The 15,054-nt window shown below is 43.4% G+C and overlaps 2 protein-coding genes across 2 annotated transcripts; both read right to left on the bottom strand.

Annotated features, from left to right (window-relative positions):
- Positions 1-5,774: 5,774 nt before the first annotated feature.
- On the bottom strand, positions 5,775-11,051 carry LOC125345258 (2-Hydroxyacid oxidase 2-like). Its single transcript, XM_048337471.1, has 4 exons — positions 10,841-11,051; positions 7,445-7,603; positions 7,024-7,093; positions 5,775-6,052 (listed from the first exon to the last, which is right to left on the bottom strand). Exons 1-4 carry the CDS (start codon positions 11,015-11,017, stop codon positions 5,997-5,999), a joined length of 462 nt encoding a protein of 153 aa, XP_048193428.1. The 5' UTR covers positions 11,018-11,051; the 3' UTR covers positions 5,775-5,996.
- A 3,191-nt stretch (positions 11,052-14,242) lies between these two features.
- Positions 14,243-15,051, bottom strand: LOC125345257 (3 beta-hydroxysteroid dehydrogenase/Delta 5-->4-isomerase type 1-like; the record flags this gene model as incomplete). Its single annotated transcript, XM_048337470.1, has 2 exons — positions 14,243-14,302; positions 14,359-15,051. A coding segment is annotated over one exon (621 nt), but the record flags the coding sequence as incomplete, so codon positions are not given.
- Positions 15,052-15,054: the final 3 nt, after the last annotated feature.

The raw sequence follows: 15,054 nt of genomic DNA, 5'->3' as shown, positions 1-15,054 counted from the left end.
TAGAAGCCAGTTATCTGAATGTTCTTTGATTGTCCACTGTTTTTTGACCTTGGTCTTCTACCATCTGAACATTCCCCAGATAAGTTGACTATGGGCTTCTTTTTTCATAATAGGATTTTTCTCCATCCTGAGGTGGCCCTGCAGACCAGCAAAGATCAAGGCGGCTTTTTAGAGGGGATAAAGGAATTCAGTGCTCCCTTTACTGCCCCATCTGTATTATTGCTTGAAATAATGCCTTGTAGGCTTCCAGCTATCAATTCAGATAGCCCTACCAAGGCAGCCCCAAACCTACATTCCAGGAACAGCTCCACCTGGCCACATCCCAGCAAAATGGCCTTTGCTAGGGAGGGGTAACTATGTCTAATCTAGTCCCTCAGGATTAACATGTTTCTTCCTTAGAAGGAAGGAGTTTTTGTTCTTCCCTTTCTCTCTTGCAATCAAAATGATGCTGTGATCTAGCACTAGTCTAGAATTTGTGAAATTCTAGGTTTAATTCTTAACACTACCACTAAAACAAAAACCCTACATGTTTTATGAGTAGATTTGAGAGCCCAACTCTGCTGTTTCTGTTTATCTGCACTATGAAGGGACCCAGGGAGTCCACGTGAACACCAAATCAACCCTAGTTGTTAGAGATCAGGGAGTAGAAAGCCTAATTCTTTTTAAGTGATCTGGGGGATTTCTCTTGAGTTACAAAGAACATCAGACTTTCACTGAAACCAGACTGACAAGCACAATCAAATTTTGCAAATAATTGAATAACTAAGATTCCAGGTTTCAGTGATGATGTGGGAACGTGGGCATATCTGTGGAAATGCAAACTGATGCAAACTTCTGATGAATATCTGACAGGATAGTTTAAATATTCACACTCACAGCCCACCAAAGAAGTTCACGCCAGAAATTTATTTTAAGGAAGGAACAGTTAGGCTTTCATTGTTGGCATAAACCTATAATCATGGTATCCAGATACAGAGGCAGGAAGACTGTGAGTTTGAACTTGGCTACATAATAAGAACCTGTTCCAAAAATGCAAAAACAAAAACAAAAATAAACAGTGCCCCAGCTCCCCCAAACCCAGTTAAGATCAAATTAAGAATCTGAGCTGGATGCTTGGGGCTCACACCGGCAATCCTAGCTCCTCAGAAGATTGAGATCTGGAGAATCAAATTTTGAGGCTAGCACCAGGCTGAAAAGTCTGAGAGATTGTATCTCCTAAGTAACTGTCCAGAATACCTGTCTGGATGTGTGGTAGAGCACCAGCTGAGTAAGAAAGCCCAGTGGGAAAAAGACTCATAAAAGAGTCATAGAAGATACCTACACGTGGGAAGTTCTATAGAATAGCTCTGAAGAACTTACTATTTATTCATTCATTTATAGGTAGCACATATTGACCTATCTCATTTAATTTTTTTAAATAAACCATTTGTGTGTGTGTGTGGTTGTGTGTGTGCATGCATGTGTGTGTGCTTGCATATGTGCTGATACTGGGGCTTGAACTCAGGCCCCATACTCCTGTTTTGAGCAAAAAGCAGAAACAGCTTCTTCTTCTTCTTCTTCTTCTTCTTCTTCTTCTTCTTCTTCTTCTTCTTCTTCTTCTTCTTCTTCTTCTTCTTCTTCTCCTCCTCCTCCTCCTCCTCCTTCTTCTCCACTTCCTCCTCCTCCTCCTCCTCCTCTTCCTCCTCTTCCTCCTCCTCCTCCTCCAACTGTCCCACTGTCTGGGTTTTCCAAAGGTTCTCCATTAGCCTACTGAAGAACATCTTGGCACTTCCAAGTTTGGGCAATTACAAATAAAGCTGTTATAAAAATTCATATGCAGGCTTTTTTTTAAAAAAGGACAATTCACTGAAAGTTATTGAAGGGAGTGGAGACAGGGAACAAGCAAGCAGTAATTGACGGTGCATCTGAATACAGTCTATTTGTCCGTGTGAATACCATGGCCAATGCCTTCCTACCATCATTGTAAAAATGACAAGAAAGCCAGGCTCTGCTTGAAAGTGAGACCACTAGAGGGGGAAGGTGATGGAGAGGGAGAGGGAGGGTGGATACAGTTGAAGCACTTTATATACACGAATGAAAACAGAGTCATCTGTTGAGATTGTTTTAAGAGGGAGGGAGGATGAGGGAAAGTAGTGGAGGAAGCTAGTGATAGGGATATATTATATGCAAGTATGGAAAAGTTACAATGAAACCTGTTGTATGCCAGTTACAAAAGTGGGACTCCAACCCATGATGGGACTCTAAGCCATGACAGTTGGTGGGACTCTAACCCACTATGAAAATTGTTCTATACCGAATTCAAAGGAGACTCAGTTAATGGGACTAGGATTCTATTAACTGCAAAGTGTCTGCACTCCACCAGGGAAGCTAAGTGCAGCCCCAAGATTCGGCAGGGCTGAGTTTTTAAAGGCAAAAGCCACATGTACCACACACAGGTGGTCAGGCAAGTTCTGTGTAAGCAAGCAAGCAGACATACAGAAGCAGAATAGGTGGTGAGTTACAAACAGCAATTACAATTCCAGTAAACAAGGCAATCCATCATTTAGACAAGCAAAATACTCTCTCTTCATTCAATTCTTGCTCTTCCTCATTCCTTTCTTTTGCAAAGGTCAAGCAGCTCTGGGTCAAGCAGCTTTCCACTCCTGTTATTCTCAGTTCTATTTACTTGGGATGGCTCAGCCTCTCTAGCTAGGATGACAGGTGAATTTTCTTGGTCTGGATATCTCAAAACCTCCCTGCACAACTGATTTAAGGTAATAAAAGTATTAGAAAGTTTTTCTAGATCCAGGACCTAAAAAGAGCACACTAATTACTCAGATAGATGTATATAAGGATAATTTACATGTTATTTCCTTGTAATGTAACATGGCATTACTATCTGTATACCAAATTGCATTGATAGCATCTGCTATTATGATTTGTTTCACTCTTAGAAATAAAAAACAATCTGAAATTACCCAACCAACTCTCCAGCTGGATAGGTTGTAGTCTGAAGAGATTATCTTGCCATCATTCCTGCTTTGGAGTCCTTATACTTAGTTACCACAAGAAAACATGGAGTGGATATCATTCCATATTCACTGGTCAGTGTGAGAATGTGAAACAATGTAATGGTTGTGGTGTGTGTCTGTGTGTTTGTGTGTGTGTGTTTCTGAGAGAGGGAGAGAGAGGAGGTGTCGGGAGGTATTAACGTGGTTGGTTTTGTTTGTTGTTTTGTTTCAAGTCTTATCTAGAAGATGGTTTCCTTATTTTCACTACCAAGGACAGTTTGATACTGAGATGTTGTCGCCTTGTTTCAGATATGAGAAAAAAATGAAAGGAAAGACTTACAATGAAATGTACTTAAAATGAAAATGAAAGACTTACAAATGGAAGGATACTGAAACAACTGGTATCTGACCTAGACTTCTGTGATGTGGAAATGAAACCAGAGTAAAGGTTTACAGAGCGAATTAAGCTTCACTCTGTGTGATGCAGAAGAGTGTGTGGGTGTGGGAAAGGGCCATCTGCTATAGGATGTAAGAGGGACTATGGTTATCTCTGCCTACTGTCAGAGATTTACGTCTGGTTTTGGGGAATTCTGGGTGATGATATTTCTCCTGCTTTAATCCATGCAATTAGTTTAACTCTATGCATTTAAACTGAGGAAGTTTGATCTACCTGGTAAAAGTAGTATGATCAAATTAAGATATCTTCTTTCTCCTTTACTGGTCAAATTCAATATGTTTTCTAGTGTTTCTGAATATCTTGTCATTAAATTTTCTTTTTCCCTACATTTTTGGAGATCATTGTGCTGCAAAGAATAGGCACTGGGCAACAGATGATAGGATGGTGTAGCATCTGAGGTGATGACCACAAATACTTTAGATTTTCATTTGCTCCTTTTTTTTTGTGCCAGTCCTAGGGCTTTGAACTCAGGGCCTGAGCACTATCTCTGGCTTTTTTTTTCTCTCAAGGCTAGCACTCTACCACTTGAGCCACAGCCCCAATTCTGGCTCTTTCTGTTTATGTGGTGCTGTGGAATCGAACCCAAGGCTTCATGTATATGAGGCAAGCAATCTTGCCACTAGGCCATATTCCCAGGCCCCATTTACTCCTTTTGTGTCACCGGCCTTGGCTTTGTGAGTCATAGTGAAAACAAAATCCCAAAGTCCTTTTCATCAGGCAGAATTAAGCTATATCAAGGTAACCCTTGTCCCACATTCTTTGTTTCTTTCTTTTTTTTTTTTTTTTTGCCAGTCCTAGGCCTTGAACCCAGGGGCCTGATCACTGTCCCTGGCTTCTTTTTGCTCAAGGCTAGCACTCTGCCACTTGGGCCATAGCGCCACTTCTGGCCATTTTCTATATATGTGGTGCTGGGGAATTGAACCCAGGACTTCAGGTATATGAGGCAAGCACTCTTGCCACTAGGCCATATTCCCAGCCCCTGTATTCCTTTTGAAATTACATTTTAACTGACATATTGCAATTGTACAGTGTAATCTTTACTGATGTATCTCATATACAATAATCGGATCAGGTAACTGGTGTATCTCACTTCCAAGTATTATCTGTCAACAAGTATAGCTATCAGTTCCAAGTATTAATCACTTTTGTGTTAAGAACATTTAGCCATGCTCTTTTACTTTTCCATGATCTTCTCTCCTTCTTTGATGGATATCTTGTGATACTTGTCTTTCTGTGATTGACATTTCACATCACCATGTGTTCTCCACTGCCATCCATGTTGGTCCAAATGATAGACTTCATTCATTTTGTGTAATATGTCACATTTCCTTTATCCATTTATGCATCTATGGACATCTAGATTGATTCTGTGAAAAGTGCTACAACAAGTAAGCAAGTACAGATGCCTTCAGAATACTGGTTGCAGTTCCTTTGGAGATAGATATCCATCATTGGGACTATTAGATTTCTAGTTCTATTCCCAGTTTTGGTTTTATTTGTGTTTTGGTGAGGAACTTCTCTAGCATGTCTTACAATGGCTGTACTAATTTACATTCTCATCAGTGATAGAGGCAAATTCTACTTTCTCAGCATCCTCACCAGTATTTATTATTTTTTGTCTATTTTGATGATACCTATTGTGAGTGGGATGAGATGATATCTTACTGTGGGTTTGTGTTACATTTCCCTGATGAATAGTGATGTTGAACATTTCCGTATGTACTTAATGGCCATTTGAGAAAAAGTACCCTCTTTTGCCATGCACTGGTGGCTCATGCCAGTAATTCTAGCTACTCAGGAGGCTGAGATCTGAGGATTGTGGTTCAGAGCCAGCTCAGGCAGAAAAGTTCATGAGACTCTTATCCCCAATAAATTACTCAGAAAAAATTGGAAGTGGATCACAGTTTAAAGGTAGCCCAGGCAGGAAAGTGTGGTTCAAAGTGGTAGAGTGCTAGACTTGAGTGTAAAAGCTCACAGACAGTGCTCAGGACTGAGTTCAAGCCCCATGACCAGCTAAAGCATAAACAATGAAAAACAAAAACAAAAACAAAACCCAGAAATGCAAAGGGATTTTAAACAACAACAACAAAAAAGGTGGGCCAAGCACAGCATATCATACAGCATATCAACTACAGCCCAAACAGTCACACCCATCTGTATGCCTCGAAAGACCATGTTCTGAATTACTCTGTTTGTCTATTGTCTATAAGACTAAGATTTTTATTGGAAAATATATGTCTGGCTTTTCTCTTCAGAGCGAAGTCTCACCATTAGTTCTTACACAAAGAAATACAGGATTTGCAAAAGAAAAAAAAATACTATCAGGCATTTCCCATCTACCCTCTTGTGATCTTTATTTTGAAGTAGAGTTTTAGGCAAGACAAATCATATAAAAGGAAGCAAGGCCAAGAAGGGAGGGGTACATTGAGGACGGTGAGGCATTTGGAGGGCAACAAGCACAGGGGGTGGGGAGTTGATGGTTAGGGCAGGCGCTCCAGGCCAGGCCAAGGTTCAGGCAGACCAGCATTGCATATCATGTTGTGGGGTTCTTACAACCTGGAGAGCTGAATCAGGTCCCGGTTGATCTCGGCAATGGATCGGCAGCCTAAAATAGCCACTGAGTTACAAACCTCGCTTTTCTCATTCCTGGGCCTGAGATGATGCGGTTTAAAAACAAGCTTTTGATCTTAGTGCTCATCTGATAAAGCATACATACAGGATGAATAATTTTGTCCTGATTTATTGGGGATTATTTTATGATCCTATGCCTATGTTGTGTTTTAACCCAGCTATGTCAAAATGTCAGAGTAAAAATGTAAAAACTCCTATCAGTTTTAACAACCAACTCTGATGGGCTATAGTGATCTTTGACCTTTAGCTCCATTCTGACAAGGAATGGGCCATAGAAAGGGTAGTGTAGGAGACACAGTGAACACTCCATCCAACACTGCCTTCTAAGGGGAAGTTCTGACGGAGGAAATGATCTTCTTTGCCAGGAGATCTTAAGTAAGATGCAAAACCAAGCCTGTAGCTGATGTCCTACACAGGGATTGAAGAGAGTCACACTAGACAAGAAATGAGCAAGAAGTAGAATACGGGGCTGGAAATGGTAGATTCCAAAAGGCTGTGTGGAGTCCTTGATGATCAGAAGGACAAAACATAAAAACAAGCTGTGTGATATTGAACTGGAAATTCTTTCCATATCTATGATGTAGGGACCTTCATCTCTAGTAATGTAAAATTAATAAAATGTATTCACCAAAGTACTAGCTAAGAGTCTTTTCCTAAAAGAGAAACCTGAGCTGGAATTGAAACCTGGCAGGAAGGGTGACACTTAGCAGAAATAGGAACTCAGAGCCAGGGTTGATTTTTCCAAGAAATGGCAGTGATTTTTGAAGCAAGTTTTGAGTTTACGTTGGCAGAGAATAGTGCCTGCTGTTTGGCTGGGACCTTTCTTTCCTGTTTGGGGATGGCTCCCAGGCCAGGGAAAGGTTAGCTGGATGGAAGAAGGGCTGTCTCTGCATAGGAACCCCCCTCCCCTTGAAGCTCTAAGTCAGGAAAAAATGAAGACCTTACCTGTAAGGGTCATAGAAGTGCGGAACTCCTCTTTTAAAATGTTCAAGACTTCCTCAACACCCTTTTCACCCTGATCTCAAGACAGAAAAGTATAAGGGAAGGAGAAACAAACAAAAGCCTTAAAGGCACATTCTGATTATTTGTCAAATATTAAAAAAAATAGAGAGAGAGAGCTGTGACAGGGAACATAGAGGAGCTGTAAAAATCAATTATGTTTTGAAGAAAGGAAAGCAAAGGAAAGGTAAGGATGAAAGCTGTTGAATATTTGTAGGTCCAGAGACAGCCTGAAGATGTGAGGAGTAACTATCCTTCAGGTACCTTGAAAAAATGGCTAAGTTGGAGGATGAACCACCCACAGAAAAGCCTGGAGCAAACGAGAAGCTCAAGATCTTCCCATCTATTCCTACTTTGCCACTCTCACCTTGCAGGTAAGACCCCACAGGATTGGTCTCCCAAGAAATATGCATTTAGCTCCAAGGGCCAGGGCTTTCAACACATCGTTGCCAGTTCGAACCCCACCATCCAGGTACACTTCCATTCTCCCTTGAACAGCAGCCACCACTTCTGCCAGGGCATCAATCTGAAAAAGAGACAGGTGTACACCTGCCAGAGGCTGGTGTTGCCTCTGTGGTGATGGGCAGTGGTACGTGGGCCTAAGAGGATGGGAGGAGGAAGTGCAAGCTTCGGCCATGTCTGAGGCTGCTGCAGCTCCTCCTGCGGAGGCCTCCCTCCTGAGGCCCAGGAGTCTCTGGACTCAACCTCCTGCCATTTTCTGCTTCACTAACTCCAACAAGCTCCTTGCTGACTTTTATTTTTGTGTGTATGTGCCGGACTAGGGCTTAAACTCAGGGCCTGGACACCATCCCTTACCTTCTTCATTCAAGGCTAGTGCTCTGCCACTTAAGTCACAGATACATTTCTGGCTTTCTGCTGGTTGATTAGAGATAAGGGGTCTCAGGCAATTTTCCTGACCAAGCTGGCCTCAAACTATGATGCTCAGATCTCAGCTTCCTGCAGCGAGGATTACAGACATGACTTGTTAATCTCATTGTTGACTTTTTAAACTTTTTAAATTTCTTTAAAAAATGCTTGATTTCTCTGCTACCCTGATGGAAATATTTTCTATTTATAATGGTCATTTTAATGGGAAAGAACATGTTGGCTTTTAATTTTCTTCTACTGTTTCTGTTTCTAGGGTGGCATAGCTAGAAATCTTCTCCCTGCTTGGGCACTTAAGGACCACCCCCCCCCCTTTTTTTCTTTTCTTTTAGCAAAATAAGTATGGCAGCCAGGGCTGTTGGACTACAGCCTGTCTTGGGCAATTAGGCCACACAGTCATTCCTTACCTCAGTTTGTGTCATCAGTTAGACCCTGAGAAATGGAAATAGGAATGTGGCAACAGCATTGTGCAAGTGGAGTTTAGGCCTTTAAAGGACAAATCAAAGTAGTTGATAATTTTGGCTTGGATCTGAGGCCAAGAGACCTTGATTCCTCCAAGGTATCTGCTTCAGTGCCAGGCTCCCGATACTTTCAAGTCTGTCAGGAGATACTAGGCCTCTCAAGGGTCTCGGAGAGGAGGCTCAGGAGGGAATTCTGTACTGCCTCAGTGTTCTGGTATGCTCTGAGGAAGGCAAAGGAGAACAGTTAACCTTGGGCCCTTGGGTCCTTCTTCCTTTCTTTCTAGGTGTGTGTATGTACTTGTCTGCGAGTGCCCATGTATGCATGCCAGTACTAGGGCTTGAACTTAGCATTTTCATTCAAGGATGAATGACTCTTCCACTTGAGCCATTGTTCTACTTCTGGATTTTTTGGTAGTTAATTGGAGTTAATTCTCATGGACTTTTCTGCCTGGGCCAGTTTTGAACCTTAATCCTCAGATTGCTGCTTCCTGAGCAGCTAAGATTACAGTTGTGAGCCATTGGCTCCTGGCTTTTCCATGTTACCTCACTAGCTTTGGACTAATCCTTATTTATACACTCTCAGATGACTTAGCTCCTGGGAGAGGAACCTACTGCTTGTTCTGCTCAGCAAATGTAGTAGGAGAAATTCTCCTTTCTCATTGGGAGAATTAGCCCACCTCTTTTTCCACACATTACTCAATCATCTTAAGGAAGCAGGCTGCTGAATTGATAAATGACAGCTTGACACTTGCTATATGGTCTTGATCTCGGTTTTTTTTCCAAAAGCCTGTCTCCTCCTGTGACTGCTACTTGATGGTGGTGGTGGGCTCCTGTTCACTTTCGGCTCCTATCACGTGAGAGCATCGGACCTCTTGCAGCTGGCTGAGCTCCTTGGTCTTCTCTGTTCTACTCATTCCTGGGTGTATGGGAGATGAAGCTATGAGGATCTTTCAGGAAGTGGGTGGGAGAGCTCAGTGTGCATGTTGAAGACCTGCTTTCCCTCACCTCCAGTCCTGGTGCACATGTTGGGATGGGAAGTATGCAGCCTGCCCATTCTCTTCAAACAAACCCTTACCAGAGAGATATGTTAAGTATGTCCATTGCTCTCCACGTGGCTTGCTGTTCGTTGTATCTTTTCTTCACTAGCAAATGAAGAGGAGGAGGTGAGTAGTAGACACTACTCAGCCTCACAAGTCAGGGGATGTACCAGAGGCCTACTAGAGCGTTTCAACCTCTTTGGAGTTGTCTTTAAGAAGTGATTGGGGAGGCTCTAAGGAATTTTTTTTTTTTTTTTTGTCAGTCCTGGGCCTTGGACTCAGAGCCTGAGCACTGTACCTGGCTTATTTTTGCTCAAGGGTAGCACTCTGCCACTTGAGCCATAGCACCACTTCTTGCAGTTTTCTGTATATGTGGTGCTGGGGAATCGAACCCAGGGCTTCATGTATTAGAGGCAACCACTCTTGCCACTAGGCCATATCCCCAGCCCGGCTCTAAGGATTTTTAACTTTATAAGAATGGTTACTTAAATACTGTTGAAAATAGTGAAAGATGGAAAGCAGACGTAGTGACATCTATCTGTAATCCCAGAAGGAAAAAGAAGAAGAATTGAAAATTTAAGGCCATTCTGGCTGACAGAGCAATATTTTGAAGAGAGAAGGTGGAGGGGAGGAAGGAGGGAAAGAAACATAATATAGTGAAATACTGAAAGGAATACAGCTATTTAACCACAGGAAGTTGATTATATAAATTTTCCTTTCATAAGACACATCATTAAAACTAAAAGAAGCACACGTTGAAACAAAAAAAAATGTTCCTAATGCATTTATAAATGAAAAAGAAGTAAATTCTAAGACATGACCCATAGTTTTTAAGCAGGAAAATATTATGTTTGTATTAACCACATTCGTGCTAGTGATGAAATTAGAGAATGATTTTCTTTTATGTTTTTGCATGTGTGTATCTGATCATTTATCTGCAGTGAACATAAATATATGAGTTAGGGAAGAAAAGTACATGTTAGCTGTTACAGTTCATTAGCGGCTCTTTGGCTCCATCTTGACTGGTATGTATTAGCAGTAGTGAGGCACTGCTTTTTCTTGGCTGTGTCAGAAGGTCACATGAGGTTAAGATGACTGGAGCTCTTCTTGAGGTAGGGACCTCCGTGCCTTTTTACACCTCTTCTGTTCTACCTTGACCTCTTATTGTCTGTTGTGAATATGGACAGGTTACTTGGCTTGAGTCTGAACTGCAGCCTCCCCCTTTTTGGCCCTTTCTCAGACTGAGGGGATGATACACAGAAAATTTTCACAAATAGCTTGCTGTGCACTGCACTATCCTCTATGACTGGATTGGACAGAGTACTCGGGTGTGGACTCACACCACGCTCCCAACACCACCTTCAGAGGTATGCCACTTACTGAAGCAGGAACTTCATCAAGCTGCCTCCCTCCGTGGTTGGAAACAAGGATGCCTTGAACATTGTGCTTCACTGCTAACTCTGCATCCTCTCTTGTCAGGATCCCTTTAAGGATGATGGGCAATCGAGTCAGGCTCTGAAGCCAAGGGATGTGATCCCAGCAGAAGAATGCATTCATGGCAGCCAGCAGAGAGGAAGGCACAGCCTTGGCCTGTGGGAATTAAGAAGGTAACTCATAGTCTTGAACTCATACAAGACTACTTGGCTTGTTGCAAAAATGACACACATTCAGAGCAGTTACTAGCTTAAAACGAAGAGAGAACTAGTCAGGAACTGGTGGCTCATGTAATCCTATCTACTCAAGAGGCTGAGAACTGAGGATCCTGATTCAAAACCAGCCAAGCAGATGAATCTAAAATACTATTTTCATCAATTAAGAAGCAAAATGCCAGAATTGGAATTGAGGCTCTGGTGGTATAGGAGTGAAACAAAATCTAACACTGCTTCCTGAAAAAAAATCTGGTTTTTTTTTGTTTTTTTTTTGCCAGTCCTGGGCCTTGGACTCCGGGCCTGAGCACTGTCCCTGGCTTCTCTTTGCTCAAGGCTAGCACTCTACCACTTGAGCCACAGCGCCACTTCTGGCTATTTTCTTTCTTTCTTTTTTTTTTTTTTTTTTTTGCCAGTCCTGGGCCTTGGACTCAGGGCATGAGCACTGTCCCTGGCTTCTTCCAGCTCAAGGCTAGCACTCTGCCACTGAGGTGCCAGACTTTGAAGTCAGGCCCCACCACGTGAACCCCATTTTAGAATCGAACCCTGAGCCAATCAGATTTGTACCTGTGTTCTAATCTTGCTTGCACAGCTGATTGTTGTAACCTTGTTCTTTGCCTTTATAAGCCCTGTGTAATCACAGCTCGGGGCTTCCTCCTAACCTCCGCTGTGTCGGTGGGTAGGACGAGGCCCGAGTTGGCAGCTCGTTAAATAAAGCCTTGCCTTGCTTTTGCATTTTGGAGTGTCTGAATCTCGGTGGTCTTCTTGGGGGTGGTCTTGCGACTTGGCACAACACCACCTGAGCCACAGCGCCCCTTCTGGCCGTTTTCCATAAGTGTTGTGCTGGGGAATCGAACCAAGAGCTTCATGTGTAGGAGGCAAGCACTCTTGCCACTAGGCCATGTTCCCAGACCTCATTTTTTTTTTTTAATTTGGACTACAGGAATGGATTGCCTCAGCACCAGCTGGGCACTTTTTATCTTCTTGGAGACAATAGGAAGTATAAAACTTAGGGATCAAATCATATCCTGTGCTGGGACATGCAGAAACAATGAGCACTGTAAGCAATCCCACACTTTTCTTCCCATAGACTCCTGTAGCCGCAGTCATACATCTTGTCTAGACAGCCAGGTGAAAAGTAAGTGAGGGCTACAAAGAGCACCAGAGAGCAACATGGCCTTCTGTGGTCACCAGAGAACCCAGGAAGGACATGGAAGGCCGCCTCTGCCACTTCTCAATCTGTTTCACTGGGTCAGCCTCCATCTTCTCTGACCTTCATGACATCACCTCACTATGAAGACCAAGTCCTCACCGCACGCTCCCCTGCAGCCACCCTTGCCATTCTTAAGGCTGCTATTCTTTTAGAAAGGAAAGTCATTCTGAAAAAGCCATTGAGTCTCCAGCATGAACCGTCTCTGCTCCCTGTTTTCCATGGAACCCTCATGTCTGAACTTACAGCTCCCAACTCCAGCCCATGTTTTGAGCCCTGCTCACCAGAAGGACAAGCTGAAGGCTGCCATTTCCACCTGACCTTGTGCAACTACATGCTCTTCCCCACTCTCTGCCTGTACCCAGTGCCCTGCTTGTCAAGGCCACAGGAAACGCTCAGCTTAGGACACCAGAGATGGGACTGGGAAATGTTTCATAAAGCAAGTTTGTCTCTGCTTGAGGAGGTCTCTGCTTAAGGAATATGTAAGCGTGTGAGCAATGTTCATGCTGGCGTTCCCCTTGTATGCGGAGGATTTCCCAGCATTGTGATGAGATGGACAGGCTTCCTGCAGACGTGGGGTTCATTAGAGGTGTCCCATGCTGTCACTTGAGCCACAGAAGACAGTCCACCAAGGTGTGTGCTCTAACTTCTGGATTGGGAGTGGATCTGTGTGCTGATTCTCATCCTTGAAAATAAGTTAGAGTGTCCAGGTGGCCTTCCTTCCCATGTCCCAGAGCTGAGACCCGACCCCCCTCACAGTAGAGCACCTGGGGAGTCCCTTCCTTGAACTTTGAGTATCACCAGAGATAGGCATGGTGATCATTCACCGGGGAGATAGGTAGGAAAGAGAGGCAGAAGCAGGCACATGCTAACCCTTGCAAGGATAAAGGGGAACCTGGATCTGATTCCTCTGCCTAGCATCAAACCAGTCTTCATTTCTGTGAACTATGTCACATACCATAAATATGTCTTTGACCACTTTCTGGAGGAGAGAGACATTGCTAGGAAGATCTCCCACATTCTAGGAGTTCACACGCTGTGCTTGGGTAAGATTATAACCCATTGAAGACAGAGTGTTATATTCCTGTCTTGAAGTGGTCTACCTGAAGTCAACATGAGTGTCAAAATACCCATCAAGACCCATGCAGTTTGTGTGGCTTTCTGGGTGGTGGTGTGCTCCTTTTGGAAGTTTTTCTTTTTCTATTGATTGGTTAAGTGGAATTACTTTTGAAATAGTAATTATAAACATTTCATATATATGCACACAGGTATATGCAATGGAATTTCATGTATCCCTCTAGAGGAATGAAATTTTGTCATCTTCAGGAAAATGTAGGCATCTAGAAAACATCACACTGAGCAAATGAGCCAGGCCATGAAAGCTCATATGCAGATTTTAGATCCAAAACATAACCTATCAGGTTTGGGGATATGGCCTAGTGGCAAGAGTGCTTGTCTCCTATACATGAAGCCCTGGGTTCAATTTCCCAGCACCACATATACAGAAAATGGCCAGAAGTGGCGCTGTGGCTCAAGTGGCAGAGTGCTAGCCTTGAGCAAAAAGAAGCCAGGGACAGTGCTCAGGCCCTGAGTCCAAGGCCCAGCACTGGCCAAAAAAACAAAAACAACAACAACAAAAAAACCACCAAAAAGAAAAAACAAAACAAGACAAACAACCTATGAAATAAACACAGGGACTTGTGCATAAACACACACACACATACACACACACACACACACAAAGTATCAAGATGACTAAAACACAGTATATTCAGCAGTGAAATTTCATGGAGTCAACACTTTGAAAAAGTAACAGTTTAACAAAATAAACACCAGGATGCTGAAAAAGTATGAAAGGGGGTTAGTGGGAGGAAGATGGGTGAATCCTGAAGGACAGAGAGGAGGTGGAGGGAATGTGGGATGGCTGGAAAGGGTGACTGATTGAGAAGCCTTGGAAATATAAATGGACATGTTAAACCGTAATCCCTGGGGCTGGGAATATGGCCTAGTGGCAAGAGTGCTCTCCTTGTAAACTGTAATGCCCTGTACAACTATTTGAAATTTTAAACATAAAATATAATAAAGTGGGGGCTGGGAAGATGGCTACCCCCACATCACTGAGCTTTTGACTTCAGTGTCCCCTTGTGCTGCTTCACAAGTGAACCAACCCATTCTGTGGTTTTCTGCTTGGCTTCCTCCCAGCAGAAGCGGGGCTCATACCCAAGATGCCTCTGTGCTTTCTTGTAGGAGTAGGTGTACGCGCTGTTTGAGAGTACCAGTAAATGTCGGGTGAAGGGGGGTCGGTATGTGTAGATGGGGCTCAGCAGGAAGCTCACTGCTTCCAGCAGGAAGGCAAGCCAGTACATCAGGAAGAGAGGAGGGCTGGGCCTGGAGTCGCGGCGGAGGCCCCATTCTTTGCACAGGGTATCATTTAAGTCATCATAGCTTTGGGGAGGTGTGTCATCTGATATGAAGTAGAACTGCCCCTGGATGCTTGGTGCCTTCTTGGGATCCCTCAGGCCTCTGCAGGCCAGAATGTGGGCCCAGGCCACATTGCCCACATAGACTGGGTTGACCAGAGAAAATGGGCCTGTTTTTTCCAGTACACCATTGGTTGTGAGGGCTCTCTTCACAATGGGGGAAATTAGTTTGCTTCCTTCCCCATAGATGTACATAGGCCTTAAGGCACAAGTATGCAAGGTGCCGCCATCTTTAAGAGTGCACCCATTGGCTGCCAA

The sequence above is a fragment of the Perognathus longimembris genome, unplaced genomic scaffold (genome assembly GCF_023159225.1).
Source record: "Perognathus longimembris pacificus isolate PPM17 unplaced genomic scaffold, ASM2315922v1 HiC_scaffold_5441, whole genome shotgun sequence".
NCBI lineage: Eukaryota > Metazoa > Chordata > Mammalia > Rodentia > Heteromyidae > Perognathus > Perognathus longimembris.
This window is presented reverse-complemented; position numbering and strand designations above follow the sequence as displayed.

What these genes read in the sequence shown, in the direction of transcription:
- LOC125345258 (XM_048337471.1), bottom strand. Translation starts at nt 11,017, where the DNA reads ATGAATGCATTCTTCTGCTGGGATCACATCCCTTGGCTTCAGAGCCTG. An exon ending in TTGATGAAGTTCCTGCTTCA is followed by an intron (nt 7,604 to 10,840) that starts GTAAGTGGCATA and finishes TCTCTTTTTCAG; the next exon opens with ATTGATGCCCTGGCAGAAGT. An exon ending in CACTTCTATGACCCTTACAG is followed by an intron (nt 6,053 to 7,023) that starts GTAAGGTCTTCA and finishes TGGCTATTTTAG; the next exon opens with GCTGCCGATCCATTGCCGAG.